This window comes from Crocuta crocuta, unplaced genomic scaffold, assembly GCF_008692635.1.
Source record: "Crocuta crocuta isolate KB4526 unplaced genomic scaffold, BGI_CrCroc_1.0 scaffold233, whole genome shotgun sequence".
Lineage (NCBI taxonomy): Eukaryota > Metazoa > Chordata > Mammalia > Carnivora > Hyaenidae > Crocuta > Crocuta crocuta.
Window position 1 is genome coordinate 6,512,470 of NW_027529526.1, and position 23,817 is coordinate 6,536,286.

The 23,817-nt window shown below is 37.9% G+C and overlaps 1 protein-coding gene across 1 annotated transcript; it reads left to right on the forward strand.

The window, feature by feature from the left end:
• The first annotated feature begins 8,603 nt into the window (after nt 1-8,603).
• PTH (parathyroid hormone) lies at nt 8,604-11,593 on the forward strand. Its single transcript, XM_077761067.1, has 3 exons — nt 8,604-8,674; nt 10,813-10,903; nt 11,021-11,593. Exons 2-3 carry the CDS (start codon nt 10,818-10,820, stop codon nt 11,280-11,282), a joined length of 348 nt encoding a protein of 115 aa, XP_077617193.1. The 5' UTR covers nt 8,604-8,674; nt 10,813-10,817; the 3' UTR covers nt 11,283-11,593.
• The last annotated feature ends 12,224 nt before the right edge of the window (nt 11,594-23,817 follow it).

The window sequence follows — 23,817 nt, forward strand, 5'->3', positions numbered from 1 at the left end:
AAGAGATCATGACCTAAGTGGAAATCAAGAGTTGGATGCTTAACCAACTGAGTCACCCAGGCGCCCCTCCCCCTTTCTATACTGTATTCTTTGGAAGAAGTCATTACACCTTTAAGGAGTGGGGAATATACCCCCTGTTGCAAACATTTTTTATAGCAAATACCTTGATGCATGAGTTGATTCTATAAGATAAAGATGTATGTTACCCCCTGCCTTGCCCAGAGCTCTTTTTAAGGAAAGCTGCCTCTATCCCCAGCCCCTGCTAAATGGACAGCAGACCACAAGACCATGATTGGGACAGAGATGACCATCTAACCTTCAATATTTATTCTGGTCAAACTAAATGGTTAAATTATTTTTAGGTCTATTGGCATTCAGTATTATTTGTCTCATGTATAAAAACCCATTGACTCCATTAAACAAAGAAAGAGAATCCTCGATTTATTTGATGCATTGAAATCATACTTTCTGAAAAAAAATTTCCCCAAGTTCTTATTGACTTTTAAAACACTCCATTGAGTGAAGCCTATTTATTTCTTGTTCATGGTCTTCAGTACTTCTCTAACAGTGAGATTGTGCAAATTTAAAGAAGAGTAAACAGTGTCAAAGTTCTCCATTGCTTAAAGTGACTTATTGAATAGATTAAAGAATTGAGAAATATATTCCTTTAAGTGCCTATTCTTTTTTCTTTACTTTTTTTTAATGTTTATTTTTGAGAGAGAGAGAGACAGACAGAGCATGAGTGGGGGAAAGGCAGAGAGAGGAAACACAGAATCTGAAGAAAGCTCCAGGCTCTGAGCTGTCAGCACAGAACCCAACGTGGGGCTTGAACTCAGGAAGGCAAGATCATGATCTGAGCTGAAGTCAGTTGCTTAACCGACTGAGCCACCCTGGCACCCTTAAGTGCATGTTCTTAAAAGGGACAATATTGCTTATGAACAGGAAAAGAAATTCCATCTCAAAGTGAAAAATGATTACGGCACTTGTCATATCTGCTTTTCAAATGGATTTTCCCCTTGAAGAACTTGATTGTTTTACATAGATATTTCTAAATACTCATCCAGCATGGGAACAAGCAAAATCATTATATGTAGTGATGAAGAAGGGAATCAAAGTTGATGACAATATGTTTCTTTTTGTCAGTGGACAACAATTTTTTAATGTGGGGTTTTTTTTTGTATTATTTTTGAGAGAGAGAGAGAGAGAGAGAGAAAGGAGGGGAGGGGCTGAGAGACACACACAGAATCCATAGCAGGCTCCAGGCTCCAAGCTGTCAGCACAGGGCCCAAGCGGGGCATAAACTCATGAATGGCGAGATCAGGACCTGAGCTGAAGTCAGCTGCCCAACCGACTGAGCCACCCAGGTGCCCCAGTGGACAATAGTTTTTAAAGTCTTTGATCAAGAGGGGCGCCTGAGTGGCTTAGTCGGTTAAGCATCCGACTTTCGCTTAGGTCATGATCTCGCGGTTCGTGGGTTTGAGCCCCGCATCAGGCTCTGTGCTGACTGCCAGCTCAGAGCCTGGAGCCTGTTTCAGTCTGTGACTCCCTCTGTCTCTGACCCTCCCCTGCTCACACTGTCTCTCTCTCTCCTAGAAATAAATAAAAAATAAAAAAAATAATAAAGTCATTGATCAAGAGATGAGATGTAACCCTGAAGAGTGGAAAATCAGTTCATGCCATGAAAGATGATATTATATGCTTTAAGAAATCAAATTGAAGAGCAATTTATAGAGTTGTTGATTTTATTTCAGTACATGTTCAGGGTACCAGCTCATATCATAATGTTGAGCATGTTTTCTCATTAATATATGTTCAGTGCAGAAAAGAACAATATAATTTGGAGGTAGAAGCCATGCTACAATGCAATTGGAACATAAGCTGTAACTGCAAGAAGCTTAATTTAAAAAATCTTCAAGGACACCTGGGTGGCTCATTCAGTTAAGCATCCAACTCTTGATTTTGGCTCGGGCCATGATCTTACAACTTGTGAAACTGAGCTTGCATTGGGCTCTGCACTGACAGTGTAGAGTCTGCTTGGGGTTCTGTCTCACTCTCTCTCTCTGCCCCTCCTCTCCTCGTTCTTTCTCTCTCAAAATAAATAAATAAAACATTTTTAAAAATTCTGCAAAGCAGGAAATATTAAGAAAAAGTCAATATCCAGGGAAATATAATTTAAAAAAAAAGAGGTATGTAATTTAGATACTTATAATTTATTTTGGATAAACACATAATTTTTTAGTAGAAGTATGTCCCATACACTATTTTTCTTTTATTTCTGTGTACATATGCATAGATAACTAGAAATAGTTCAAATCTAATTGTGTGTCCTGTGGCATTTTTAAAATTCTTTTTTCTGAAAAGATAATTTAACATGACATCTATCCTCTTAATAAAACTTTAAGTGTACAATATATTATTATTGACTGATGTCTAGTGTTTTTATTTGCTGAATCTGGCAATCCTACTAATGCCAAGATCTGAACTCAGGTCTTCTGACTCCAAATCTACTGCACTTTCCACTATGATCTTCCCTCTAGTTGATTTCATAAGCGACCCAAACATATGAATATGTTTGGAATTAAGTTTCAAAGTGACTTTTTAATATTTTATTGGTGCCCTAAACATCAGGAGAATTTTCCTACAGGGAAAATACACAATCTCATCTTCATGCCTCTCTTCACATCCACGAGAGCATTCTTTTGGACTATTTTTTGAGTTCAGCAATATGGAAGATTTTCTTCATTGTTGAAAGACAAGGTCAATAGTATTCTAGATATAGCTTTTAGAGAAGCTCTCTGACGCTTGAAATGTCCTGCATTCAGCTTAGAAAGGACACAGAAAGCTAGAATTATATCACTTTAACAGGATTCATGAAAAAAATATTATTGCTAATTTTGTTTTTAATCAAGACCACATGTGTAGTTGACAAAATGCGGCATAAACATTATTCTATGTGATCCTTGTGTTAACTCTGTGAGTAGTTTATGGTTTTTTTGTGTGTGGAAATTAAGGTTTTGTGATACAGTAACTCATCCTGGGTTGTGCAACTAGTAAGTGCCAGAGCTATGATCTTTGCTCTCATCTTCTCAGATCCTGAGCGTTTCCGCTGCACAGTGCTGCCACGTGGGTGTGAGAAGAACATAGCTTCTGAGGCCACCTGCCAGTTTGTTAACTTGTGTAGGACTCAACTCTCCAATCACTTTCAGCACATTTTGTTCCCAACAATGCAAAGATATGATTAGCCTTTAAATTAGTTTAAATTTCACTACAATTTCTTGTGCTATTAGCAGATTCAGAGTGGATTTTATGAACATCACAGCTGCCTACTGCCTCCGAATTCCTTGCACTTCATGGGACTGGGCTGGCAGATCGTGGAGGCAGAGAGCAAATTGGGCCCAGGAGATCAATATTCTCTACGTTTATTACAGACGACCTCCGGAGTAAGATGGACCCATCTGAGGGGAAGGGCAAGGAACACTTTCCTTTCGGAGTTAGTTTCAACATGCATTTTTTGAATGTCAATTACATACAAAACGCTTTTACATATAGTAGCTCATATCTGAAAGCTCTTAACTCATAGGAGAGAAGGCAATATTCTATTTTGAGATGTGGAAATTGGGATCTGAAAAGTTAAGATGCTCTAACTTAAAAAAAAAAAAAGGCCTAAATGTGAGATCTGAAACCATAAAACAAAAAGAAAACATAAACAGTAATCTCTTGGACATCAACCTTAGCAACATATTTCTGGATATGTTTCCGGAGGCAAGGGAAACAAAAGTAGAAATGAACTCTTGTGATCACACCAAAATAAAAACCTTCTGCACAGCAAAGGAAACCATCAACAAAGTAAAAAGGCATTTTTGGGAGAAGATATTTGCAAATGAATGATATATTTGACAAGGAGTTAATTAATACTCAAACTATAAAGAACTTATACAAGGGGCACCTGGGTGGTTCAGTCGGTTAAGCATCCAACTTCAGCTCAGGTTACGATTTCACCATTTGTGGTTCAGGCCCCACGTTGGCCTCTGTGCTGACAGCTCAGAGCCTGGAGCCTGCTTCAGATTCTGTGTCTCCCTCTCTCTCTGCCCCTCCCCCACTCACACTCTATCTCTCTCAAAATTAGATAAAACATTCTTTTTTTTTTAAATGTTTTTTATTTATTTCTGAGAGAGAGAGAGAGAGAGAGACAGCATGAGCAGGGGAGGGTCAGAGAGAGAGGGAGACATAGAATCCAAAACAGGCTCCGGGCTCGGAGCTGGCTGTCAGCACAGAGCCCGACGCGGGGCTCGAACCCACAAACTGGGATCATGACCTGAGCCGAAGTCGGACGCTTAACCGACTGAGCCACCCAGGCACCCCAAAACATTCTTTAAAAACTAAAAAAACAGGGGGTGCCTGGGTGGCTCAGTTGGTTAAGCATCAAACTTTGGCTCAGATCATGATCTCACAGTTTGTGAGCTGGAGCCCTAAGTAATTACTGCCTGTGTTCGGATTCTGTGTCTCCCCCTCTCTCTGCCCCTCCCATGCTCATGCTCTGTCTCTCTCTCTCTCTGTCTATCAATAACAAATAAAATTAAAAAAAAAAAAACAACTTACACAACTCAACACCAAAAAAACACAAGTAACCCAATTTAAAATGGGCAGAGGAGCTGAATTGACATTTTACCAAAGAAGACATTCAGATGACCAGCAGACACATGAAAAGATGCTCAACATCACTAATAATCAAGACAATCCAAATCAAACCACAATGAGATATCACCTAAAGCCAGTCAGAATAGCTAAAATCAAAAAGGCAAGAAATAACAAATGTTGGTGAAGATGCGGAAGAAAAGGGAACCCTCATGCACTGTTGACGGGAATGTAAATTGGTGCAGCCACTGTGGAAAATAATATAGAAGTTCCTTAAAAAATTAAAAGTAGAAATACCATACAACCCAGTAGTTCCATTACTGGGTATTTAAAGAAAATCGAAAATGGAAACACTAATTCAAGAAGATATATGCACTTGTATATTTATTGCAGTATTATTTACAATAGCCATTACATGGAAGCAACCTAATTGTTCATTGATAGATAAATGGATAAAGGAGATGTGGTATACACACACAGACACACACACACCATGCACATACACACATTGGAATATTATTCTGCCATAAGGAAAGAATGGGATCTGGCTGTTTGCGACAACATGGGTGGACCTAGTAGATATTATGCTAAGTGATATAAGTCAGAGAAAGACAAATAACATATGATTTCACTTATATGTGGAACCTAAAAAACAGAATGTTAATGTATTAAGAAATACATACTCTCAGTTCTAAAATAAATAAGTCATGGAGATGAAAAGTAAAGCATAGAGCATACAGTCAGTAATATTTTAATAATGTTGTACAGTGGCAGATGGCGACTATACTTACTGTGGTAGAGTACTGCATAATGTATAGAATTGGTCCAATCACTTTTTTGGCACCCGAAACTAATATAACACTCTATGTCAACTTACTTCAATAATAAACAATTTTAAGAAGAATTCAGTAGCCCAATATCCCATAGAGGAGCTTAAGCAAAGGCATAAGTCAACTTTTCAGATACCATCTAATCCATCTGGAATTAGGAGAACTGTGATTGGGTTTCCTAGCCCTGAAAGTTTCTTCTTTATGCTAAGTCCCCAAAGTCATACTAATTCCGATTGCTCAAACAGAAGGAAAAAGGATCAGTCTGAAATTAAACCTCCCATAATGCAAGAAGAAACACATGGCCCTTTTATTTTTCCCAAATGTGAGGAATACAGTATGTTGTCTGATCCCAGTTTCAGAGAACTTGAGAGTCCTAAGAAAGGCTGAGCTTTTCAAAGCAAAAAGCCGTGCTCAGCTTTTCTGTCAACGTGACATCAGCCTCTTGTGCCCACATAGCCCCTAGGCCTCTTATTTCTTAAAGAATGTCCTTCTATCGAATGACTGTGGTCCCAGGCCCTGATGGTTTAGATAAACAATGTGCCAAGTCTTGGCAGCAATATCTCTTCTTTGTGGGAAGGTCAGATAGTCCTTTAAAAAATCTGAGAGACACAAAAATATTACTAACACATGCATGAATTTAGAAAGAACTGCAAGATAAAACTTCTCATACACACAAACACTTTCTACAACTTGTACCTAAGCTCCTTCTATGGGATCATCACTCATCTCCCCTTCTCCTCCCATTAGCTTATATTCAGTCTTCATTGCCTCCATGTTTTTGCACATGCTATTCCTGCTGTTCTTTTTCTCCTTCTCTAGTGGAAAACACAATCATCCCTGAGAATATTTCAGCATCACAGTAACATAACTCCCAACAATTCTATCGAAATTTAGTTACTTCCTTATCTGCATTCTTATAAGCCTTTGTTCACATCTCTATTATAACCTATCATATTATATGGTAATTATGTGTTAAATTTGAGGGCAAGGATCATGTCTCAATCATCTAGTACTCAACATAGCTCCTAGCTGATAGTAGATGCTCAATGCATTTTAAAAACAGGTGAACATTGTCTAAATGGTTTGCTTTATCTGTAAGAAAAACTAGTTTAATAATCTGGCTGTCTTCGATGGAACGATTTATTCTTATTTACTTGCAATAGGAGGAACACAGTGAAAGTACTAATTGCATCCTTCCTGGAAGGCTGTCAGTTATGTCAAACTTACCCAAAGAAGTGGAAAATTCTACAAATTAAAATGTTAAACATGGCATCACTTTAACAGTGAGAATGTGTTTCTAAAATCATTTGCATTTCCAATTCTCCTTCCCCTCAACAGTATATAACAAAAAATTGGTATATAAACATCACATGGAGAATTTGCATGAGAAGAGGTCTTCAAAAAGACCAGAGTAATAGACTTTTATGGTCTGGTTTCATGGTTCAACCATCCACTACATATGAATCTCTATAATCTCCTTGGAAAATCCTCATGTAGCTTCTACTTGAACTTTTGCAGTGATGGGGGAACTCATTACTTAAGAAGGTATTTGAGTCCTTATTTTAATAATTAAAATATCCAAGTTGAGCTCAAATGTGCCTTCTTGTAATCTTTAACCATTACACTCAGTCCTTCCTTCCTTAAACCACAGAAAATATTTCTTCTTCTGTGTGATAGCCCCATAAAAAATTAAAAACATCTATATAGTCACCCCCACGTCTTTTCCAGACTTTTCCAACTTCTTTCAACTGCTTCACATTTGTCATGTTTTCCAACATTTTCAGCAACCCGGTTCAATCTTCCAGCCATGTTGCATTTTGTCTTCAGTACTTCCAAAATGGAGTCTAGACATACACACCAGGTAAGATTTGCCCAGTGAAGAGAATTTTCCAGAGCAGGACTGACAAATGTATCTCATTCTAAACTCTGTATAGGTACTGTCCAAACTTGGACTGGCTTGCCCTTGAGGTAGAGTTGAACCTTGGCAATGGTTAACAGGAAAGGGGATATGAAGCCTGGATAGGATCAGAGCTACGAAAACTAATCCAGTTCTGGGACTTTAGGTGGGAGGTAAGCTGCCTAAATGTGCCCTGAATACACCCAGGGCATTCAAGGGGTTTTGAACTGATAGCGGGAGACGACGCTGTAGCAATATTTGACATCAGACAGGTGGCAGTACTATGCCTCTATTAGATTTTGGAGTAGGCCCTTAATCATCAACAGGGGAACCTGAGAATCAAGACCCAAACCCTGGGCAAAGAGGCTGCAAAAGGCTAGGGACATTAAAGACTGGAATGCAAAATAGGGCTTCATTTCTAGGGTGAAACTGAGGTAGTAAGAATCAAAATGGCTCCAGAGTCATGAAGGCCTTTGTTGAATTCCATTTTTTCCACTTTCCAAAACCAGTTTCGTCATGTGAAAGCTGGGCTAATAACAGTATTTACTTTAAGGGAGTGCTGCGAAAACTCAAGGGTATAATATGTATAAATTCTGGCATATAGTTAGTGCTTATAAATGTTGTCTGTGCAAATTAAAATGCATAAGTGAAATTTAAGTTAAATGAATTTTAAAAATAGCTTCATACTTGAAGCTTTAATTACAAAGAGCATTTTCTCAAAATATTTTTAACATTTCCTTAAGAAAAGCAGTATGTCTATTTTTTTTTTTTGAAAGATGACCAGGAATAATATGAATTGGTTGAAAATGGATCACAAAGTAAGAATAACATAATGTGATTCTTTACAACCCTCCCAATAATTATACCAATAGGTGGTTATAACAAATACCCTGATTTTCAGATTTTATTTTCAAATCATAACTTTACCATAAATCTTTGAAATCAGTCTTTCTTATAAATTCATTAATCCAGTCACAATTTACACTTCAATATTTGTTAGAAATCTTTGCATAAACACTTTTCCCTCTCCCACATCGTTGTCCTTTTAATATTCAATTATTTAGATTAAGAGGGAGGGGCACCGCCCCATGGGTGTGTGTGTATGTGGCTTTGAACCTATCCTTACTATCCAAAGAATGAGGACTGACGTCATCTGTGATGATAAAAAGCTTCTTTTGGTGAGTGGAAGACCTATATATAAAAGCCACATTTGAGGGTCTATCCGATAGTCCAATTCATCAGCTCTCACCAGTTCACTCAACTTGGAGAAAGCTGCCAAGACACCTCAAAGATCTTGTCACGACCTTGTGTGGTGAGTAATATTTGTTTTTTCTTTTAAATTTCATTTGAGCTTTTTTTGTTACCATGAAGCAATTATGTGATATGTACTATTTTCTGCAAATATCATGCTGCTTGTTCAAGATAAATTATTAAGGGAGAATTTGAATTATTTTTTTAATGTTTTATTTATTTCTGAGAGACAGAGAGAGATAGAGAGAGCAGGGGAGGATCAGAGAGAGAGAGGGAGATACAAAATCCGAAGCAGGCTCCAGGCTCTGAGCCAGCTGTCAGAACAGAGCCCAATGCGGGGCTCGAACCTACGAACCTTGAGATCATGACCTGAGCCGAAGTTGGACACTTAACCAACTGAGCCACCCAGGTGCCCCTGAATTATATTTAACAAAAAAGAAATGTATGTGGCTAAAATGCTCTTGAATCATAAATTTTTGTGATTAAAGTCTTTTGAGGTGCCTTGTTTTTCTAAACTCATCTGAAATTACACAGAAAATAATTAAAATTTGGCATGATATGCTGTAATGGTATCTTACGGAAATTTTGAAATCGCACAGCCTAGTGAGGAATGAGTAATTCTGATTTAAATAGCCAATACAAATTTATTCAGTTGTGTTAAAATTCATTTTTCCTGCAGAATATCTTTATCTAGATTGTTTGTTTTATGACTCGTAGAGAGCTCAATCTGTATTACAGTTGGAGAAACTCAGTTTTACTCCTGGATATTTATTCCCTTTACATAAAGCCTTTTCAAATTTGCTATTCTGAAAACTGTATGTGAATTTTAAGGGTGCTTTACAACTGTCTTTCTTTAGCTTTTTCATGGCATTCTTGTAAGAAGCTCTTTTCTCTACTAAGAATAAGGAAGCCGGGGCACCTGGGTGGCTCAGTCCATTAGGCATTTGACTCTTGATTTCTGCTTAAGTCACGATCTCACAGTTTGTGAGATAAAGCCCTGTGTTGGGCACTGCGCTGACAGTGCAGAGCTTGCTTGGGATTCTCTCTCTCCCTTCTTCTCTCGGTCCCTCCTCCTCCTCCTCTCTCTCTCTCTCTCTCAAAACAAACAAATAAACTTAAAAATAATAATAATAAAAAAACAAGGAAGCCAAGAAGAGATGTTGTAAGTCAGCAGGTGGATGTGACAAAGCCAGGACCAGATCCCAATCCTCTATCTACAGTGCTTGTTTCTACCATAAACTAACATTGAAGAATATTCATTTGTTGCCCCATCAGTAGTTTTATATTGCAGAGTGAAAATAAATGTGGATTATAATGTTCTTATGCTACTTCTAAACAATGCTATTTCCCTTTAAAAATATGAGTACACAGCCATTCTGTATATGTTAAAATGGAGAACATTAAGCCTTAAGAAAAAGCACCTCTGTAATAATAGGCTTTGCAATTATTGAAGTGCAGATTAAGGTAAGACTGTTCTATTTTGAGATGAAAAGCTTTATGGGCAAAAGAAGGAAAGGGCTAAAATCTATACTCAAACAAGATTAATAAAATAAGCCAAATAAGATAGACAAGCATTCCATATGTAGCTGAGGCTCTAACTCCATAAACAATTAATTAATGATTAGATGATTTTAAAATACTTTGGCACATTCTTTTTAATGATAGAAGTGTGCATTAATTCGTTAAAAATCTCTAAATCAGAGCCTATTCGTTTGCTATTTATGGCTATTATTGTAGTGCCTGAAATGAAGTTGACTTATGAGTAAAGAAATTTGCTAAGTAAATAAGCAGTGTTAGCAATTTACCTAATTAAGAGAATTAGCCATTTTCAAGCAAATTATAAGCATTTAATCATAACCAACATAAAATGTGGGAGGAAATTCTAAAAACCAAGCCTTTTGAGTTCTCTCGTGGCTTAAATTCACATATGAAAACTTGCACAAAACTCCCAAAAGGATACTTAAGAAAGGAAAACTAAGCTGTCTAACTTCTAAGTCAATTTTTGTGTAAATGTAATATATACTGATGTATCTGTAAAATAAAAGAGGCTGATTCTAAAAGTCTTTCAGAAAAACCAATTCAATTGCTGTAACACTTGGAACACTTGTGTGGCTGTAAAGGTAACGACTATTAATTTAATTGTACAGTTTGGCACGTTAAAAATATTTTTAAATGCTTCCATTTTTCTTTTCCTTTTAGTGAAGATGATGTCTGCGAAAGACATGGTTAAAGTAATGGTTGTCATGTTTGCAATTTGTTTTCTCGCAAAATCGGATGGGAAACCTGTTAAGTAAGTATTGTAAGCTGCTCTGCATGGTGAGGACATGGGAGTTGGATTTTTAATGTTGGCTTTGTGATTGGGAAGCGGGAAACTAATGGAGGGGTCCTCCCCCTTTCTTCCCTCCAGAAAGAGGTCTGTGAGTGAAATACAGTTTATGCATAACCTGGGCAAACATCTGAGCTCCATGGAGAGGGTGGAATGGCTGCGGAGGAAACTGCAGGATGTACACAACTTTGTTGCCCTCGGAGCTTCGATAGCTCACAGAGATGGTGGTTCCCAGAGGCCCCGAAAAAAGGAAGACAATGTCCTGGTTGAGAACCATCAAAAAAGTCTTGGAGAAGCAGACAAAGCTGACGTGGATGTATTAATTAAAGCTAAATCCCAGTGAAGACAGATATATCAGAGCACTGCTATGCACAGGAGAAGGCAACAAAATTACATGCTGCTGACATTCTCAAGCTCTGAAGATTGCCAATGCCAATTGCATCTAATCTATTGCTAACCATGATAGCTGAAACTTTGATTATTTTGATTCTACTGCTATTCATTTAAGAGTTCTTTTAATTATTCCATTTCTATTGTTTATTCTTTTTAAAGTATGTTACTGCAGAATTTATAAAAGAATAAAATTGCACTTCTTAACCTCTCTCCCATCTTGCCATGCACAATAAAAATTTAATGATCATAATTTTAAATGAATTAAGTGAAGTATTTCTCATTTGTTACAAGAACGCTTTCAGGGCGCCTGAGTGGCTCAGTCAGTTAATGGTCTGACTTCGGTTCAGGTCATGATTTCACAGTTCGTGGGTTTGAGCTCCGCGCTGGGCTCTGTGCTGACAGCTCAGAGCCTGGAACCTGCTTTGGATTCTGTATGTGTCTCTCTGTCTCTCCTCTGTTCATGCTTTGTATCTCTCTCTTTCAAAATAAATAAATAAACATTTAAAAAAACTAAGAATGCTTTCTGGGGTTATGACAAATGCCAAAATGTTTAAATTGATCATGAGTAGGAAGACTAATGCAAAATGTTTTTTTTTAATTATGTGTCTCGCATTCCCATATTTTGGACATCATCCTTTTAATATTACCAAAGTACTAGATCCCCGAATCCTCACTAGCTGCATACTATTGCTCTCTTCATTGCAGGAAATTAAATGCTTTGCAAGGAAAGGCAAAAAAAGTGGTCTGAAACTTGAGAAAGCATTTGTCTATACACAAACCCACTGATTGTATTTCTAGTCTGGACCCCAAATTTTAAGGAACTGAATTTTTGTATTCGTCAGGACATGATTTAGTCCATTTGTCATTTAACAAATATCAATTTAGTATCCTTTATTTGTCATGTACTAGATTAGACACTGGGCATAAACTGGTATGCAAAATGGACACAATTTCTTTCTTAATGTGGCTTATAATTTAGTAGGAAAGACAGGTATTAATTGATTATTAATTTTGATAAACACTATGAAAGAAAAATACAAGACATTCCAGAAGTGTAAAATACAGACCCTCTTCTACTTAGATCAATGTTGTCCAACAGAACTTTCTGGAATGATGGAAATGTTCTATATTCTGTGCTTTCCAATACGGTGTCTACATGTGCACTTAAAATGTGCCTTGTGGGGGTGCCTGGCTGACTCAGTCAGTAGAGCACACAACTCTTGATCTTGGGATTGAGAGTTGAAGCCTGATGCTGGGTATAGAGATTACTAATAAAAATAAATAAATAAATAGGGGCGCCTGGGTGGCTTAGTCAGTGTAGTGACCAGCTCAGGTCATGATCTCACAGTTCGTGGGTTTGAGCCCACATCGGGCTCTGCACTGACAGCTAGCTCAGAGCCTGAAGCCTGCTTCAGATTCTATATCTCCTTTCTCTCTGACCCTCGTCTGCTCATGCTGTCTGTCTGTCTGTCTCTCTCTCTCTCTGTCTCTCTCTCTGAAATAGAGAAAATATTAAAAATAAATAAATAAATAAACAAATAAATAAAATTGAAAAGAAAACATTTTAAAAAATATGTCTATGTCCCTGAGGACTAAGATCTCATCCTGGCCTCAAAGAGTTTGTGTTCTAAAGAGGAAGACAGAGATGTAAGCAAGTAATTGCAATATCACAGGTGAAATGCAAAACACAATGATACACAGAGAAGGGAACAGATCTTCTTGATGCAGGAACAATTGAGATGGGACTGAAATGGCAAGTAAATTTTCCAAAACATAGAAGAATATTAACAAATGTCCCGCATCTTGGTGGAATCACTCAGCCTTTGATTTAAGTGCAGAGAAGAGAATCTACTTCAGTTAGTTTATAGAAAGGGATTCATTACAAAATCATTGAGAATGCTGATGAAAACAGACTCTATGCTAAACTTGGAGGAAAAACTCATAAAGTCACCAAGGGAGTTGTTTTCTCTTCTCATATCAGCAGCTGACTATTATTATCCTGAGACTGTCCTGATCAGGAGACGACTGCTTCCTATCGTTGTTCCAGAAGCAAATGGTACCTGCTATGACCAACTGCAGGAAAAAAGACGGCAAGCCGTTTGCTTCTTAGCATCTAGTGTGCCCTGTTGCTAGAATCTGGTAACACTAGCACAACAAAATCAAACCCCTCCACAACAGTGCTTGCCAGCAGAAAGGGAGAAGTGGCAGAATCACCTTACTTATGCCTGCCCAGTCTCCCAGGAGTGCATATGATTGGCTGAACCTAAATCTCTTCTAGAATCTTAGCAGCAGAGGTGTCTGGAGAATGCAGTTTTTAGATTTCCAGTTTACCATCTAATATAAGTAAGCACTAAAAGGTGATATAGTATCAAGCCTCAACGAGTATTCTTAAATATGTCTCCTGATGGAACTGTGTGAGAATTTCCCTGGATATTTACCCAGGGGTGGAATCCTGATACATAAACAAGCTTCGCAAGACTGTGAATCACTTATAAGATTTCTATTCCCACCATCAGAACTAGGCATTTCTGTCTATACCCACCTATAATTGGAAGTATATGTATTTATAAAAAGTTGTGTCACATTGATATTAAGTGGTAGTCCATTGTTGTAATTTGCCTATCTCTGAATACTAGTGAGATTGAACTTCTCTCTACAATCTGGCCACTTGGGCTTCCCTGTCTGTGAACTGTTGTGTTTTTTTAAAATATCCTTTGCCAATTTTTAATTGATTTTCCGGCCCTGTTAATTCTGAGTTCTTTGAATATTCTAATATAAATGCCTTATTTGTTTTATTTTTATGTTTATGTTTTTTAGATGGGGGAAGGGCAGAGGAAGAGGGAGAGACAATCCCAAGTGTGCTTCCATGCTGAGTGTGGAACCCAATGCGGGGCTCAGTCTCATGACTGTGAGATCATGACCTGAGCCCAAATCAAGAGTCAGGTGCTTAACTGACTGAACCACCTAGGCATCCCTGTGTTTGGAGAGATTTGTTGAAAAAGTCTTTCTCCAGCCCTAGGTCACAAATTATCTCTTTTAACTGCTTTAGACTTTTACCTTTCACTTTTAAGTATTTATTGTTTTGGAGTCTAATTTTGTGTATGACAAAATGTTATGTTGGAACTTTGTTATTTTTTTATGTGGACAGTTAGTGTTCTAAAACACCATCTATCAGCGTGTCTGCGTGGCTCAGTCAGTTGAGCATCCAATTCTTGATTTTGACTCACGTCATTATCCCAGGGTTGTAGGATTCTTTCTCTCTCTGCCTCTGCCCCTCTCCTTCACTCATGCTCTCTCTCTCTTTGTAAAAACAAACAAATAAATACCATCTATTAAGCAATTGTTTCCCCATAGCTTTATAGATAATTTTAAAAATCTATCTTAAGTTCCCATGGAAACATACATTTGTTTATTTATTTACTTACTTACTTATTATTTTTGGGTAGTGAAAAATTGCTTTACTGCGCTTTTTGAATCAACTTTCAGTCCCTGAAAGGTCAGTTTCAGATGGGGTCTCACAAATCACTCTTTCCTGACTTTCTCTCACTGCTTAACCGAATCCTTGGATAATGTGTTTTTCTGAATGTCTTTACCCCCTCATTCTCCTCCCCATGTGGCCCATACACTAAACCTTCCTTTCCAAATCTTCAGGGATTGGGCCTGTAAGTATTCAACTTAGTCTATATGGAACTCAATAGAAATAAGTCCTTGGTTCCATTTGGAAGCAGCAGTTCATGGAAGTGGACCCAGGACATGCTGGAGAAGAAACAATCTGCCCCTAAACAGTGGGTCTGTTTCGCCTAGTTCAACTTCATCCCAAGCAAAACCCAGTATTTAGAATAGTCAGGTTTTAAAATCAGTGATTTATTTTTGCAATTCTTATCCTAAAGCTTCCTTTTCAGCAAAAACAAACATATCAACTCCTGGTACTATCGGAAGAGGTCAGGAATGTATAATCTATCAGTTTCACTCTATCTGCTCTTCTTTTTGGACAGAGATCACATCTCCTTGAGAAGACTATGGCCAAATTGCAAAATCTGTAGCTCCTTGGCACAGATCTTCATGGGTCGTATGTTCTCACCCTCTCTTAGGATCCCAGGACAGAAGAGTGGATGGACAGGTTCTGAGGTAGATATATTTATGGAGGTGCATGCATGGAAACCATAGATGACATTGAAAAATGAAATGGCTTTTAGGTTACAAGCAGGGAAATCCCCACCTCTGCAAATTTGTATTCACGTGGACAACAGTCTCAGTATCTTTGCTAGTAGTGGCTTCATGTCCCTGCTTGAGGCTCACGACCCAGAACCCCAGATCTGAGGATACCAGGAAAGATCATGATATGCAGATGACCTGTAGACACCCACAGCCCATTGCAGTGTTTCATCAAATTCCACCTCCCAGCAGTGGCAGCTGGAGGTGAAGTAGGAGGATCCCAGGACAAAGTAACAGAGATGAATATTTTGGCATTTCCTGGTGGTCTCATCCGGGTCTACCCATATCCATGCTCTGCAGGTCATTAAGAGAATGTGAGGAAGTCATTGGCTGTGGCTGCATCCAGAATCATATTCACATAGAATCTCAGCATTCAGCAGCACATGCTCATCATACACATCATCACTTTGATTTCAGCCACCAGTTTGCCCAGGGCCATGTTGATCTGGTTTCTCTGGATCCAAGAGATGTCAAGACTCCAGGGACAAGTGAAAAGGCTGTCCTGATTCTCCCTCTCCAAATGCCTGAAGCAGATGGAGCAGAAGTGCTGCCTGCAGACTGTCAAATAGACATTGTGGAAATAGTTTTGGCAGATGGGACGTGATGGTTCTTGTCTAAGTTTTTCTGCTATGGCCACCATTTCAATGGGGCTGTTTTGAGTTTTGTGCTTCTCTGGGGTATTGCAACTTCTTAACTGGATGCCAGACTTCTCATAAAGACATTTTGCTCTGGATATCATGGTTAAATCAGTGTTTCTGTGAAGGGATGAGGGCTGAGGACTTTCTATTCAACCATCTTGCTGATGTCATTAACACAGGTTTATTTCTGAACTCTGTTTATTCTATTCTATTGATGTGTTTGTTCCTGCAATTTAGAGTATACACACCCTCATCCTTTTTTATGGACCTTTATTCTAGCATACAAATTTTATAAGCTTGTTGAGTTTGTTCCTAAAAAAACACAGTTCCAGGTGTGCCTGGGTGGCCATTAAGCTTCTGACTCTTGATTTAAGCTCAGGTCATGATCTTGCAGTTTGTGAGATCAAGCCTACATAGGGCTCTGTGCTGACAGTGCAGAGCCTGCCTGAGATTCTCTCTCTGCCTTTCTCTCTCAAAATAAATAAATAAATTTTAAAAATTAATATAACTCCTCAGAGTGTCTTGGGTGACTCAGTTGGTGAAGCATCTGGCTCTTGATTTTATCTTAGGTCATGATCTCAAGGTTCACGAGTTCAAGCCCTGCATGGGCCTCTGAGCTGACAGTGCAAAGCCTGCTTGGGATTCTCTCTCTCTTCTCTCGTGCTCTTGCTCTCTCTCTCAAAAAAATAAATAAATAAACAAACTTAAAAAAAATACAGCTCCAATTTTGATTTGGATCATACTAAAATAATGTGTTAATTTTAGGAAGAATTGTTATCTTTATTATATCATGCTATCATTATATAGTAAGGCTCTTCATTTATTCTGATTTTCTTTTATGATTTAAAATTATTTTTAATGTTTATTTATTTTTGCACAAGCTGGAGAGGGACAGAGACAGAGAGAGGTTGAGAGAGAGAGAATCTGAAGCAGGCTCCATGCTTCATGCTGTCAGCACAGAGCCCAACTCAGGGCTCGAACTCACGAAGCATGAGATCATAACCTGAGCCGAAGTCAGACACTTAGCCAACTGAGCCTCTTATGACTTTTTTTTTTTCCTTATGACTTTTAATAGAGTCTGGACGTTTTCTCTGGAAAAATTTTTGTATCCTTTGTCAGTTGCTAAATACTATATAGTTTTATTAGTGACAACAATTTTTTAAATGTTTGTTTATTTTGAGAGAGAGAGAGAGAGAGCTTGAGCAGGGGAGGGTCAGAGAGAGAGGGAGGCACAGAATCAGAAGCAGGGTCCGTACTGGCAGCGAGGAGCCTGAAGAAGGGCTCACACCATGAGATCATGACTTGAGCGAAGCCAAGAGTTGAATGCTTAACTAGTTGAGTCACCCCAGTGCCACATAGTTTTATAACTATTGTGAAAAATACCTATGTTTTTTATCACATTTTCTAGTTGGTTATTTTGGGATAAAGGAACATTATTCCTTTTTATAATTTTCTCTTATACCCAACAACCCTCCTGAACTGTCTTATTAACTCTAATCGTTTGTCTCTTGATTACATTTACCTTTCTAATGGTAGATGATCATATAATTTCAAATAACACTTTTATTTATTTTCTTCATCTGATTACATGTGGTGTTTTTCTTTTTCATTTCTTACTGTATTATCCAGCCCCTCTAATACCATTTTATGATATTGGGCCTCCTTATTGTATTCTTGACCTTAATGAGAGTATGTAATTTCTCAACAAGAGAATGGTCTTTTACAAACTGATGACATTCCCCTTTATAGCTAGTTTTCTGAGAGTTCTTCTGAAATTATAAAAGGGCATTAAACTTTATAAAATACTGTGTCTCCAAAAATATGTAATTTTTCACATTAATGTGATAAATTAAATACTTTTGCATGCCTGGGAAAAAAACTACTTGGTATTGATGTGTTTTCACTTTTTAAAAAAGTAAAAGTTGGGGCACCTGGGTGGCTCAGTCAATTAAACATCCAACTTCAGCTCAGGTCATGATGTTGTGGTCTGTGAGTTCGAGACACACGTCAGGCTCTGTGCTGACAGCTCAGAGCCTGGAGCCTGCTTTGGATTCTGTGTCTCCCTCTTTCTCTGCCTCTCCTCTATTCACTCTCTGTCTCTCTCTCTTTCTCTCTCTCAAAAATAAACATTAAAAAACTAAAAAAATAAAATAGTAAAAGTTATTGTACATTCAGAAGCATATATGTAGATTTTTAAGAAAAAAAAGAAAGTAAACACCCATTACTCATTACTCAGATTATTGCTAATACCCTGGAAATTCCTTATAAACCCTTCCTTAGTCACCTCCCACTTCATCCTCATCTTCTTACTTTTATACTCATCATTATTCCCTTACTTTTCTTTACAGAAAACCGATCAATCCTTTGATTCAGATGGATAGTCTAATATGTTTTTCAAGTGCATGCTGTTGCATTCTGTCTTCCCAACCTGTGATATCTATTTTCTCCCCCTCCAATATGGCTAAACCCCTGCTCCGTATTTTAAGGTTTTTGCTAGTCAGCATGTCATTTAAAGGTACTTGCTTCTGAATTAGAGTGGACAAACTGCTGTCACAGATAGATCCCAAATGTATAACCACACAAATTAAATGGAAGTCTATTTCTTATTCATATAACATTACTGGAATAATACTAATATTACTAGGCAGGTTAACTGTTCAACAGGGTGACTAGAGACTCATCTTCTACTATGGTGAACACGAGGATTGTCTTCAATTAGACAGAAGTAAAAAGGGTAGGAATGCCATGCGAGAAGTTTTTACCAGCCAGGCCTGGAGAGGTTACATCATCCCTTCACATCCATTGTCTATAATATAGCCACATAACTACACCTAATATTGTAAAGTGGGGTGGAATGAAGCAGTTGGAAAATGTAGTTTCTGCCTAAGTAGATACTTCGCAGTGACCGTTTGATACTAGGAAAGCACAGGTTTTGGGTGAAAAGCTAGATATCTCTGCCACAATTCCATAATATGGAATTCCTTATATGGATATATATCCATATCCATTTCCTTATATGGATATATATATCCATATTGTCACAATGGCAGGATTTCTTTCTTTTCAAGGGCCGCATAATATTCTATTGTGTATATGTATATGTAATATATAATATTTTCTTTATTTATTTGTCAATGGATATTTAGGTTGACTCCATATCTTGACTATTGTGAAAAAGCTGCACTAAACATGGGAGTGCAGATATCTCTTCAAGATCCTGACTCAGTTGTTTTGAATATATACCCAGAAGTGGGGATTACTCAATCATATGGTGGTTCTATTTTTAATTTTTTGACAACCTTCATACTGTTTTCCATAAAGGCTATACCAATTCACATTCCCACCAAAAGTGTACAAGGGTTTACTTTTCTCCACATCCTAACCAGCACTTATTATGTTTTGTCTTTTGATAATAGCCTTTATAACTGGTGTGAAGCAATAGCTCACTGTGGTTTTGATTTTCACTTCCCTGATGATTAATGATGTTGAGCACCTTTTCCTACACCTGGGGGCTGTATATGCTAAGGTAGGTCCCCTTTTAGAAATGTCTGTTCAAGTCCTTTGCCCATTTTTAAATCGGGTTATATATTTTTTGCCATTAAGTTGTATGAGTTTCAGAAATCTTGGTTTTTGTTTTTCTTTTTTTTTTTTTTTACTTATTTATTTTTGAGAGAGAGAAAGTGTGCACAGCTGGGGAGGAGCAGAGAAAGAGGGAGAAAGAGAGAATCTCAAGCAGGCTCTGCATTGTCATCACAGAGTCCAGTGTGGGGCTTGAATTTACAAAACTGTGAAATTATTACCTGAGCCAAAATCAAGAGTCGGATGCTTAACCATCTGAGCCATTCAGGTGCCCCCAGAAATCTTTTTTAAAGCAAAGTAAAACAGCGTGGTTACTGGAAAAAAAAAAAAAAACTGCATCCAAAGAATTGACTCAGATATCCAATTTATAGAATTAAAGTCTTTTTTCCACTTTTTATAGTTTTACTGAAGTATAACTTACACAAATTCACCTATTGAATTCAGTGTTATTTAGTATTTATAGAATTATGCAACTATCATCCATACTGTTTTAGAAGATTACCATCACTTCAGTAAATTTCCTTGAGCGCATTTGCAGGCAATCCTTGCTCCCCCTCAGAACTCCCACAACCATGGATCAGCTTCGTGCCTTTATAAATTTGGCTTTTCTGGACATTTCATCTAATGTAGTTCTTTGCATCTGACTTCTTTTCACTTGGCATACCAGTTTTGAGATTTATCTCTGTGGTAGTACATTAGCAGTATGTCATTCCTTTTCATTGCTGAAGAGTGCTCCATTGTATGAATATACCACATTTATCTATTTGCCCATTGATTATTTTTAGTTTTTGGCTACTATGGGTAATGCTGCTATGAACAGTACACATAGGTTTTTCTCTGGACATATTTTTTTTGTGTCTTTTGGGTAGATTCCTAGTAATGAGGGAGCATGAGGCAGGCTGAGAGCAAAACACAAGCTAGCACCCTGCCCCCCGGTGGGAGGTGTGTGATATTCCTTGGACACTCCTGGCTACCCCAAAACAGAAAGGACAAAAAACAAGTGGTTAAACTGATGAGTCTCCACCAGTTTCTCAGAAAAAAGGCCATCCCATCAACAGCCTAAAGTCCAGGAACTCCCTGCTGTCTAATGTTAATGCCTTGCTAGAGGGAAAAACAACCTTAGCTTGACAATAGCTAGGCCTCCAGTAAGTTTTTAGCATGTGAAAGTCTCTTTGGAAACTTCTTCTTGACTTTATCTTCCCCCCCTCCATAAAACGGTCTCCCTTCCCCCTCTCCCCCACATTTACGGTGCAGTTTTTCCTACGCATGGCTCCTGTCCTCATATTTTAATAAAATCACCTTTTTGCACCAAAGATGTCTTCAAGAATTCTCTCCTGGCCATTGGCTCTGGACCCCACGAACCCCCCCCATCACCCCAATACTTCATCACTAGGAGTAAAGTTGCTGGATAGTATGGTAAATTTATATATAACTTTAAAAAACTATGTTTTCCAAAATGGTTGTAATTTATGCTCAGATCAGCAATGTATGATGGGTCAGGTTTCTCCCTATCTTTATAGACTGTCATTGTCTGAGTTTTCATTATAGCCATCTGAGTGAGTGTGCGGTTGTAATTTATCTCATTGTAGTTTTAATTTACATTTGCTTAATGACTAATGACACTGAGCACATTTTCCTGTGTGTATTAACTGTTTGTATATCTTTATAGACATGTCTGTGCAAGTCTTACTATTTTTTAACTGGGTTGTCTTATTAAGTTGTAAGGGTTCTTTATGTACTATGGATACATCTCCTTCATATGATTTCAAACATTTCCTTTCAATCTGTGGTTTGTCTTTTCATTCTTTTAATGCTGTCTTTTGTAGTTCAAGGATTTTCAATTTTACTGATTACATTTATCATTTTAAATTTAATAATGAAATCTGTCCATTTTTTTAAATGACTTGTCTTTTGGTGTCTATGACTTCTTTGTCTAACCCACACCATGCAGGTTTTCTCCTCTGATTTCTTCTATCAAATTTATGCTTTTTTTTTTTTTAAAGTTTATTTATTTACTTTGAGAGAGAGAGAAAGCACATGAGCACAGGGGGTCAGAGAAAGAGGGAAGGAAGAGAATCCCAAGTAGGCTCCACACCACTCTACACCCTATGTGGGGCTTGAACTCATGAACCATGAGATCATACCTGAGCTGAAATCAAGAGTCAGATGCTCTACTGACTAAGCCACCCAGGTACCCCTATCAAATTTATAGTTTTACTTTTTATATTTAGGCCTATGATCTATTTGAGGTTAATATTTTTGTGTATGATGTGAGGTAAGGATCTAAGGGTTTGTTTGTTTGTTTGAAAAGACTATCATTTACTCATTGAATTATCTTGGCACATTTGCTAGAAATCAACAGACCATAAATGTAAAGACTTATTTCTGGACTCACAACTTATTCCATTAAGCAGTATGCTTAGCTCTGTGTCAACACCACACCATCTTGATTCCTGTAGTATTATAGTAAGTTTTGAAATCTTGAAGTGTAAGTTCTCAAACTTTGTTCTCCCTCTCTTTTTTTAATGTTTACTCATTTTTAAGGGAGACATACAGAGCATGAGCAGGGGAGGGGCCGAGAGAGAAGTAGGCTCTAGGCTCCGCTCTGTCAGCACAGAGCCTGATGTGGGGCTCAAACTCATGAACTGTGAGATCATGCCCTGAGCCGATGTTGGACACTTAATAGACTGAGCCACGCAGGCATCCCTGTTCTTTTTTTAATTCATATTCTAAGACTTCTGCATGTCTATGTAAATTTTTAGATCACCATGTCAACCTCTACAAAACAAAGTTTAATAGGAATTGTCAAAAGCTGTGAAAGTTCTGAGATTTTACCCTATTGCAAGCTAACAAGTTACAGAAAGTTTGCAGACCCTACTTTAACCCAACATTCCAGGCCATTATGTCCCCATTTCATTTTACTTTTCTCACATTACTTCCTATTCATTCTTTTGAATGGGTAATTATTGCCCCTAAAGGTACATAGCTTGGCTATTTATATGTCTTCATTGATCTCTCCATAAGAATGTCCTTTCCTGGGGCACCTGGCCAGCTCAGTTGGTAAAGCATGTGACCCAATCTCTGGGTTGAGTTCAGCCCCATGTTGGGCGCAGAGTTAAAAAAAAATAAAAAACAACTGTTTTTTCCCTATTATCTGTACATGCATGGATCCTCTCTATTCTTCAAGGTCCCAAATCAAACATCCACCCTCCCCCTTTCCTGCACCTTCTTCATCTTTTCAATTAGAAGTAATCTTTCCTATCTGACTCCTCACAGCACATTATCTCTATCTCCTTACCACTGGCTTGCTTTCCTTTTATTTGTTACTTACACATCTAAGTCAGTAGAAATGGTGGAGGATTTTTTTTACCTCAATACCTGGGATTCATGATCTTGCTGCATTGGAGAATGAAGAGGTAGACACAAAGTAAAATGAGCAGCAGGCAAAAGTTTATTAGAGTATAAGATCAGAAGGTAAGCATTGTATGAATTCTCTCTTTATGGAGAGGGGTCATTCAAAAGTGAATGTTCCAGAATGTAGGCAAGGAACTCTGTTTTATAAGGTTTTTATCAGCCCCTTTCCTTCCCCCTTTTCCCTTCTCAGGTTTTACCCTTATTGACTAGATTACTCTAAATGCCTAGTCATTCGTTTTTGATTGGCTTGTTTCTATTGTATGAAAGGTGGTGTATGGCCATACTGTTCCTTGTGGGTCATATGTTTTATGGTCTACTACTTATTTTTAGTTAGGTCTTTTGTCAAATTCCTGAGGGAAACGTGAGGCGGGTAGGTGGTGTTTGTTACATTCTTAAAGAGGGACCTTATGCCTGAGGGAGTTTGCTAGTGGTCAGATGCTCCCAGCATTGTTTTAAAATATGTGTTTACCTTACCCCACCAGGGACCTTCAAGCCTTAGCCTCTCCCTTTCAGCTTACTGAGTCTTATCTTTTCTTATCCGGACCTATATATTAATAATGCCTGTACTTCCGTTAGTATTCTTATATAGGTTCTTAATCTATAAATATGTTTGCTGAGTAGAGTTCTTTTGGAGTCAGT

Excerpts from the sequence above, each read along its gene's own strand:
- PTH (XM_077761067.1), top strand. The coding sequence starts at position 10,818 with ATGATGTCTGCGAAAGACATGGTTAAAGTAATGGTTGTCATGTTTGCA. Across the intron at positions 10,904-11,020 it reads TCGGATGGGAAACCTGTTAA|AAAGAGGTCTGTGAGTGAAA; the intron begins GTAAGTATTGTA and ends TCTTCCCTCCAG.